This window comes from Ruditapes philippinarum, unplaced genomic scaffold, assembly GCF_026571515.1.
Source record: "Ruditapes philippinarum isolate M1 unplaced genomic scaffold, ASM2657151v2 ctg11398_1_1_1_1, whole genome shotgun sequence".
NCBI classification, from domain to species: Eukaryota; Metazoa; Mollusca; class Bivalvia; order Venerida; family Veneridae; genus Ruditapes; species Ruditapes philippinarum.
Window position 1 is genome coordinate 1 of NW_026863727.1, and position 10,380 is coordinate 10,380.

Here is a 10,380-nt window from a genome sequence, read left to right on the forward strand (position 1 = left end):
GAAGAAACAAACACAAATTAATCTTATTGTATAAAATTTAATAAATAAAAACATATATCACCTTCTTATCTTTCAAATCTTCGAACTCCTACCCAACAAAGTACATATAACCTTAGATATATTGACGATTTTACTCCAGTTCGAACCAGAACACATTTATACTCAAAATCATTTCTGCTTTCTACTATATGCACCTGGAATTCTATTCCTGAAACACTTCGATCTGGTCCAACTGTAAGTTAATTAAAGTCCAAAATAACTCAATATCAAAATACCACCGTCTTACTATAATACAGACACACGTAAAGACCAAATCCTTCACACAAGATTAAGATAAGGATTTAGTTCATTGAATGAGGACCTGTCCAGAAGGTCTATTGTGGATAGCCCAACATGCACATGCGGACTGAGAGAAACTGTATCTCTTTTTTTTATTGCAATGTACCAAATACAGAAATATACGTCAAAGATTTCTCACTAATTAAAGTTGTGCGGTTGCAGTAAATAACCTTCTTTAGGGGGACGGACATCAATCTTTTGATCAAGAGCAAAACACTCTTCCAGAATGCTCCTTACACACTCGAAGCTCTTTTTTGTAAGAATCAATATCAGTGTCGATTAACATGGCCTTTCCGTACGCTCATATTTCTTTACATGTTAATCTTACAAAATACATGAATATCTCCTTTAGATAAACTTTAGACACACGGCTCACTTAAACAAAATAAGCAACCAATATAGAACTTTACCATCGTAAACCTAAAATCCACCATGCTTTACATAATTTGCCAATATGTCAACAATTGAAAAACATGTCTGCCTTTTAGAAAAACCATGAACACCCAGAAAGGAATATTTCACTTTGCTAGAAATAAGTGCCGGTTTTAATGTAACAATGTATTCATATATTCATATTGTATTTACCTGTAGTGTGTAGAGTTAAATTTGTAATATATCTCCTGTGCCCTGCTTATACACTTAATACTGTATAACATTTATCAGTATTTTTGAATATCAAATTTGAAGCATAATATATCAAATCAGCGTATGCCTGAACTAGGAACAAAACATTATCTCGTGAATTTATAATTTGAAAAGCATGTGATAAAGCCAATTATCTCTGTTTTTCAATCCTGACCACAGTGGTATACCGACACTGTATACATGTGTATAGTGTATAGTGGTTTCATTTGTCTTAAATGGTGCACTTTGGTATGGAACATTACAAGACAAGAGTACGCCTCGTCTTGCACCAAATGACATTTTAACTGTTGGTAGATGCTTCAGATCAATTCATTTAAATTTGTGACAAATAAAGATCGAATATATTCTAAAGGATCAAATTATATATACAGGTAGCTGTAGTTATTTGATCCCGGTGTTCCCTGGTAAATAATGAGGCACGTTGTACCTCAGGCATTTACGGTTTAAACAGTGACCATGTGACACAGTGACAATGGTTTTCCCGTTTCATTTACCAGGATTTAATTTCTCTTAGTCTTGTTTATTTCCTATTGATTTATTTTACTCCTACGTATATGTTATAACCAAAGAGCAAAAATGATTGGCTGCGTGTAGATATACTTTTCATTATTTAAGGTGCAAATGTGTAAGTGGTTGGATAGCTCGGTCGGTAAAGCCGCGGAATGGTATTACGAAAGGTCGCGGTCTGGTTGTACATTTTTCTCATCCTGTGACAGATTGATACATGAAAATTAAAATTGAAAATATAATGAGTTTGTCACATATATATATATATATATATATATATATATATATATATATATATATATATATATATATATATATATATATATATATATATATATATATATATATATATATATATATATATATATATATGAGCCGTGTCATGACAAAAACCAACGTAATGCGTTTGCGACCAGCATGGATCCAGACCAACCTGCGCCTCCGCGCAGTCTGATCAGGATCCATGCTGTTCGCTATCAGTTTCTCTACTTGTTATAGGGTTTGTAAGCGAACAGCATGGATCCTGATCAGACTGCACGGATGCGCAGGCTGGCTGACTTACTACCTACAAATCAATCCGCCTACAGAAAATACCACTCCTGTGAATCTGCTCTACTGCGATTAGTTAATGATCTTCTGGCAGCCATGGAAAAACAAGAAGTTACAGCGCTGATCGCGATTGATCTCAGTGCCGCGTTCGACACTGTGGATCATGATATACTCGTCGACGTGCTACAGAAGCAGTACGGCGTGAGCGGTTCAGTGCTCAAATGGCTTGATTCATACCTTCGTCCTAGGGGCTGTCGCGTGTGTGTCAACTCGGCGGTCTCAGCTCAACGGCAACTAGAGTGCAGTGTCCCCCAGGGTAGTTGTTTAGGGCCTTGGCTCTACCTAACGTATGCGGGAACCTTGTTTGACGTGATTCCATCTGGATTATCGGTGTATGGATTCGCTGATGACCATACTGCAACCAAACGTTTTAAACCGACTGAAGAAAATAGTGAAATTTCTGCAATCGCTGAATTAGAAAATGGTGCGATTGATATCAACAACTGGATGAAAGCTAATAAACTCAAGATGAACTCATCGAAAACAGAGTTCATAACATTTGGAAGTTCTCAACAACTCGAAAAGTGTCACCTAAAATCCATTTGTATTAACGGAGATAAGATCAACTCCGAGGAGTCCATTAGATATTTAGGCGCATTTCTAGACCAAACACTAAATTTCAAGGAACATGTCAAACGAAAGTGCCGTACAGCAATGTTAAACTATCTTAGAATAAAACGTATCCGAAAATACCTCACCAAAGAAGCAGCTGAAATACTAGTTATAGCACTCGTAATGTCACACTTGGATTATTGCAATGTCATTCTTTATGGTGTATCCAATTTTGAATTGAAAAAAATGCAACGTATTCAAAACATGTGCGCTAAGTTAGTTCTGCAACGAAAGAAATTTGACAGTTCAAGGCACGCACTGTTCGACCTTCACTGGCTGCCCATCAAATCTAGAATCGAATATAAAATTTTGACTTTTGTATACAATTGTTCAATCGGTCATGCTCCAAAATACCTTTCTGAACTCCTAACCAAACAAGTACCAAATACCCGACTACGTTCAGCTAAAACCTCTGAGAACTGCTACGTTATTCCATTCAATAAAAGAAAAACATTTAGTGACAGAAGTTTCGGAACTATTGGTCCAAAATTGTGGAATCCGCTGCCATTAGAGTTGAAACAATCCAAGAATGTTGATGTATTTAAGAAAAATCTTAAAACACATTTTTTCAGAAAGTTTGAATCACTATTTTAAAATCTGAATTGAGATAAACATGAGTAACGTATAACTGATAACTGACAGTGTGATGAATGTGCAATGTAAATGAATGTTTTATTCTTTTTAATCTATTTGTAATCAAGTTACATGTATGTACATAATCTTATCTCATGCTACATGTATATCAATCAGTTTAGTTTTATCATTTTATGGTCTCTGCATTTTTTTAAAAATATGTTAATTGGAATTGTATGTAAAAGCTTTTATTTCACTTGATGTTGATCCACATATTCTTATGCATTCACAATTTTATTCTTATTATTTATATGTACTGTACAACGCCGTTGAATATTGTTAAATAGAAACAGGCGTTTAATTAAATAAAAAGTTTCAAGTTTCAAGTTTCAAGGTCTGGATCCATGCTGGTGGCAAACCCATTATGTTGGTTTTGTCATGACACGGCTCATATTTATATATATCCCAGTACCAACTAATGTGAATAGCATACTTACCTTCTGTTTAAAGTAATTCAAGAAAAAATGGCATAAGCCGAAAAAGGGACGTAACTATCTGAACGTTTTGCATTCTTTTAGCAAAAAGTGACGGATATTCATTTTTGTGCGTCACCACCTGCTGTTAATACGATGAGTCATATAAAATTCCGCAACTTATAGTTCAAAATGCAGGGAATTATTACGGTAGTGATTTTCTTCCTATGAAAACCGTGAGGGCATATAATCGTCATCTTTTGCGTTGGGTTGGCAGTTGTTCTTTAACCTGAATTGGAGCGTGCGTTTTTTTTTACCCCAAAAAATAACATAGTCACCAAATTTAAACCAAAGTCTATTCTTACTTAATGTCATTTCAGTGTAAAGTCGTTCTAACTTGGAGTTTAATCACATTTGTATGTCTTGCGATCAGTTTGTAATAACTGTGCGTTACCACCGTAAATAACAACATTGGTTTCCATTTCTTTCTAACTAAAAATTAAGACAAATTTATCACGTGTTTCTACGATAAAACCACTTAAATTTGCGTTCCTATCATCATCATTGTAGTCTACCAGTTTTTAAAAACTTTAACGGTTCTAATTGCAAGGATCTGCATTATAACATATTTTTCATGTGGCGTTTATAGACGCACGATTGATTTAAAAAAGAGAAAACAAACACATAGTTACAAATAATTTTAAATCTTTTCACTAAATGTAGCCAGATATCTGTGTGCAATATTACTGAGTTACAAGTATTTATCATTCAAGCATTCTTAATGATGGCAATGATAAACAACCGACATTATCATGGTTAATTTTTAAAGATAAAGAAAACGTGTGTGTGTTTACAACATTCTTTAAGAATATAAGGGTAAATAGATTTGGTGACTTAACAAATCGAAACTGCCGATTAGTAGCTTGGTATCAATGTTATATTGTTCACATTGTGTGCAAATAATATTTGAGACATAAGGAAGTTAAAGTACAATAGCGGGTAAAATACTTGATTTTTGTCCTCTGTTGTACATTTACAAAACAGTTAAATGTGTGAATAACTCGTCGAAAGACTTAGAATAAATGATTGTAAGCTTCTATTTCTGGTATAAAACTGTCAAACCTGTTAAATTGTGAATGATAAAACATGTTCAAGACCTAACATTTTATGGATAATCCTTTACGGTAAGTAAGTAATAAAATACACTGCTTCCCTTTCTTATATTTATATTTCTTATATTTATATTTCTTACATTTATATTTCTTATATTTATATTTCTTATATTTATATTTCTTATATTTATATCTATCTCTAGTCATGAAGTTAATTTAATTTACAGTAAAGGCTGTGCATAGATTAACCTTATACTTTTTAAACCGTTTTATGTTCTGTTGTTTATTTATAAATTTTGAAAATGTGTTTTTAATTAAGGCACAATTTAACTGCCGGTGTCCGTTTGAACATTTAATGTAGATTTGTCTACCATTAGAATTTCAAGGATTGAAAGACTCAATAAACATGTATCATTTGGACATATTTATAAAACATTGCTTGACAAAAAAATGTTGATAAAGTTCTAGGTTATTTAGTATGAACATTTATTGGACGGATACTAACATTTTGCTCTATAACATTTTATTATCTGCTGTGATATTATATGTAATATCCGATCATGTATCTCGCACTTGCCAACAACATCCATTTATAATTCTTCCTCAGTTTTATTGTTGTAATGTCTGATTCTAAATATTATCAACGCATTTTTATTGTATTACAGATCTTTCGAAATAGAGCAATTCACTTTCAAGTTATTTACTATAACTACGTCCGTTCTTTCTTTCGTTCGTTCATGAGTAAGTGGGTAAGCATGGAAGTATGTCAGTGAGAAAGTCAACAACTATATATTTAAAGAAGGAAGGACCAAACGGAGAAGGTAGAAGCGATCGAAAGAAGGAACTGGGGCGACGGTGATGATAACGAAGAGGAGCAGGCAAATAAGTAAAGTACAGCAAAACCAAGCGATCAATAAAGTAAGAAAGGCAAAGCCTGTAAGCTGAGCGATTTCGTTAGAAAAAGTTAAGGTAAAAGTCTTGTTTATTATAAGTAGTGGAGGACAGCACTCTAGACCACTTTTTTCCTTCTTTGTCTATATAAAACAGCCATCTTGGATTTTGATTTTGGGTGCAGTCAATTTTCAAGAGGATAGGTTTGTCTGGAGAGTTCATTTTTATGATAAGTCATACTTTGCTTAACAATTGCTTAACATGTTCAATCCTATAGCTTTTTGAAATCTCTTATCACTATAGTATATGATATTTAAAACAATGACGTTATAGAAGTAATAAAAGACAACAAACCAATAAATTATTCATATTTTATTATCATACCTTGACATTTATGATACAATAACTCTTCAATAGCCATATGGAAAAGACACACAACCACCTCTCACTCTCTTATCAAATACAATCCTATACTGTTTTGTTTGGGTCAGTGTTAAAAGTTTAGCTTGATCACGGTCTCTACATATTTTATGGTAATCTGTCACGGTTACAATTTCATTTGACAAGCGATGGTCTGTTAACATGCTGCACACATAGTTTAATTTAAACCTTAAATCGAATATTATTTTGACTGTCTGAAGTAGGTGTTAACATCTCGGCTCCTCCCTACTCAATGCAGAAAACTGAGATTTTCCGATAATTATTTTAAGTGCAGAACAACAAACATATGTGTTTCGTAACTTTGTGTTTGTAAACGTTTGCTCAATTGTACTTTTTACAAGTATCTGTGTATATATTATTGTCATTTCTATTGTTTTATATAAGTAAATGATTTATAAACGTTTTGCGGAACAAATAAATGTTCATTAATAATCATATTATTTGTGAAAAAAAACCCATAAAAAATCGTCCTTCCCGTGTTTCAATATGAGTTATATGACACAATAGTGGCACTTACGAACGGTAACACAGGTTTTTGTCGGATTGAGTGATGGCATAATCTAGTTTATCTTTACTAGTATTAAAAAATATTATTTCATGAAATACAGTTGAACTTTGTGACATATTGAGATTAATGAATCCATTTCGCCTGATAGATTCAAAGCTCAAATCTACGGTCATATAGCCGAAACTTCACAGTTTCAAGACTGAAACCATCCCTTAATTGGAACTCCGTCTACAGTGGATGCAACATAGATTCATTCTTATGACGGGGACAGGAAAGATTTAAACGTTACGGGTTGCATTTCATAACACGCTCTCATTTATAACACTAAGCGGACAACTCGGTATTGAAAGAATAATTATTTTCTTGTCTCATCACAGAATTATATTTTACCTGTTTGTTTACGGTGTGACCAGTAAGAAAACGTCCCAGCAAATGATGCGTTTATATATTATCAATAATTTTGACAGGTAGTCAATGAGAATACAGTATTTCTACAAGTATGGACTTGTAACGCTCGCGTGTTAAATAGTATTAATTTACTTTCCATATTTAATGCTAAATGTTGGATATTCAAAAATATATTGCTGTTCTTATGTACCTCAAAATAATAAAACACGCTTAATAAATTGAATAGTATAATTATGTAAGATATTATTAACATAATATTTGAGATCATAGTATTTGTTTTTGCCGGTCGCCGGCTATTTTAACGATCATTTTCCGAATATTTGTTCAAAAGATAGCATATTGCTCATTTATAACACCCCGTGCACATAATGTCCCTTAATCTTTTGTTTCAACTGTAAGACAAGTAATGTTCAAACGGCGTTAAACACGAAGTTTTAATCTTTGTATCTAAAATTGTCTTTTAGTACGTTTAAAGTATTACATTTTGACATACAGATTGAATGACAGGTTATATAACCCAAAAGAAATGATTAACTTGAAAGCTTAAATAGGACCCGAGTTGCTAGGGCAAAAACCGTTTATACACGGTCATAGTTACCTCACCAAATCTTTATAACGCAATTATAATACTGCAGAATTACTTCTTAAATATAAATCAAACAAAACAATTAACATACATTTGCGGCAGACGTGTTTATCTATGAAATTCGACGTGACTGGCATGCAGGATATAATTGAATGAGCTTGAAATTCTTTCAATTATCGCCCTAAAGTCCTATTAAAAAAATCCATGATAATATATATTAAGCTAGGTATTATATAGGTATGTCGTACTTTAGACTGAATTTCAAGCTCCAGTGCAAGCAACAAATAGATATTACTATTACATGCTTGTGATGCATTTTAAGATGACGTCGTCGCATGTATTGTATTTTAAAGAAGTAAAGACCATTAAATTATCAAAGCCAAACTGTCTTGTCATTGTCGGAAAGCGGGCTTATATCATTATGTTCATCATATTACTACTTCAGGTAAAACATTTTATTTTGAGTCATTCCTTAGATGAAACGAATAAATTGAACGTGTTTTGTTATATATTTATATAAATCTGTTTATCATCATCATCATTATCATCATCATCACTATTACGAGTACTTTTATCATATTAACCAACACCTCAAAAACAAAACACTTAAAAAAGAGCATTCCTTTTAAAAACTTACTTCAATGAAAATGCAAGGTTAATAAAACGTTGTTGCTTTATTATCGTTTCAGATCGCAGCTTTGATTTTCACCTGAACTCTCGAAATCCTGATTCTTTAAAAGGGGAACTTGAAAACAAGCAAAGCAGAAAGGACTTATGTTATTGGTACGTTTCAAATCAAACCATGAATATCCAGCTAATTACATTACAAATTTAATCAACAGAATAGCGAATCTAGCCATGTTACGACAGTTAAAGAAATGCACGATTTTTGCCACTATCACAATGTTAGTATTTATAATATTTACAAATTCATTGCTGTATTTGGAGCGATATCAGACTGAATATTTCCAGTTTGATACTGATGCTTATTTTGAAGATGCTAAAGATTTAAAGTATCCTGTCAAAGTACAGCCGTATTTATTTCGAATTATAAATGCGTCTAATCCGAGTGTTCCATTAACCATAAGTGCGCCATATGTTATTGAGAACCGTCATCTTTGCCGTTCTGTGAAGAATCTTACGGTGCTTGTTGTAGTTAATTCAGCGACAGACCATTTTGAACAGAGACAGAGTATAAGAGCAACTTGGACAAACGACACGTATTACTCGTATTTAGCAACAGTCAGAGTTGTGTTTCTTGTCGGCATAACTGCGAGTCACGTTGTCCAATCTGCGCTTGAAATGGAGTTCGAAAAGTATAAGGATATTGTACAAGGAGATTTTATAGATTCCTACACCAATCTTACACATAAAGGTGTGATGGGTTTTAAATGGATTACGGAGAGATGTCGCAATGCGGAGATGATTCTGAAAGTTGATGACGACATTGTAGTCAATATGTTTCTGTATCTCTATAAATTAAAACATTCTAAAGCGCTACACAAGGCAAACGTTTATTGTGAATACAAATCCGATCTTATACACAGAGATTTTACATCAAAATGGTATGTTGATGAAAGTCATTTCAAAGGAGTAAAAAGATATCTGAAATTTTGCAAAGGAAAGTTTGTGAGTATGACGAATGATATAATGCCATCTTTATATCTATCCGCCTCGAAGTCGCCGTTTTTTCATATCGATGACGTTTTGTTGTTTGGATATGTCCTGCATAAGATTCCAGGATTGAAGTATGAAACGTTCAGTGACGGTGATTGGCAGGGGATAACTAATGAAGCAAAACACTGTTTAGATACCAAAAAAGAAAAATGTACATACATTGCCATGCAGGCCGGTTACAAGGAGGAAGTATTAAATATTTGGTCGAAAGTAGTCAAACACTTTAATCGTAGTTTTAAAGATAAATCATACCCACAACAAAAGTGAATAATAGTTCTACTACTTTCATCATTCATTAGAATATCCTATTTTAAAAAATTTATTAATTTTAAGCCTAAAATACACAAATAAGACGTGTGAAGATAAACAAGTTTAACAATTAAATATTTTATCAATATGTGTTTGTTTTACGATGTCAAGAATTTCTAATGGCATTCGTTTATTTAAATCAAACTGTTTGTATTTTTTAAAGAAATCTACGCTTTCTATAAATAAAATGTTTTAAACAATCTACTTGAATTCACATTTTCAAGATTGCGTTTGAGACGTGCTCATTTTATTTACGAGACTACGAGAACGTTACATAAAAACTAAAACAGGAAGTATATGTCTCATATTTCAACACTAAAATAAAAAATTATAAGGAGGTATTTTAAATTGACACAACATGTCTGTTAAACGGTAGAGGGACTCCACCGGAGATTATGTCATATTTCTCGAGATAAAGTTAATGTGTATAAAATTTCAGATCATTCGCTACCTTCGTTTCTTTCCAGAATAATTTGTGAAAAATGAACCAAAATTGAAAAGAATCGCTTTTCACTAAAATGTGGCTAAGAATAGAACAAAAAATACGATTTTCGTTGGTTTTTTTTAGTATCTTCTTTCGCATGTCTTTGTATTAAAACTAAGTGTCCGAAATGATCTATGTACGAAATTCAAATTACATGTATGTTTTTAGGTTTTTTTACCTCAGTGGAGTTCCTTTAACTTGTTCAT

General features: G+C 32.7%; 1 protein-coding gene across 5 annotated transcripts; it reads left to right on the top strand.

Moving 5' to 3' along the window:
- Window positions 1-4,656: 4,656 nt before the first annotated feature.
- LOC132723144 (beta-1,3-galactosyltransferase 1-like) lies at window positions 4,657-9,894 on the top strand. 5 transcript variants are annotated; one of them, XM_060707819.1, is made up of 3 exons: window positions 4,657-4,946; window positions 5,536-5,839; window positions 8,394-9,894. In XM_060707819.1, the coding sequence occupies exon 3, from the start codon at window positions 8,479-8,481 to the stop codon at window positions 9,646-9,648; it is 1,170 nt and encodes a 389-aa protein (XP_060563802.1). In that variant the 5' UTR covers window positions 4,657-4,946; window positions 5,536-5,839; window positions 8,394-8,478; the 3' UTR covers window positions 9,649-9,894. The 5 variants fall into 5 exon arrangements, with proteins under 5 accessions (XP_060563802.1, XP_060563800.1, XP_060563801.1 ...); XM_060707817.1 differs by having other exon boundaries at window positions 4,657-4,942; XM_060707818.1 differs by having other exon boundaries at window positions 4,657-4,942; window positions 5,536-5,788.
- Window positions 9,895-10,380: the final 486 nt, after the last annotated feature.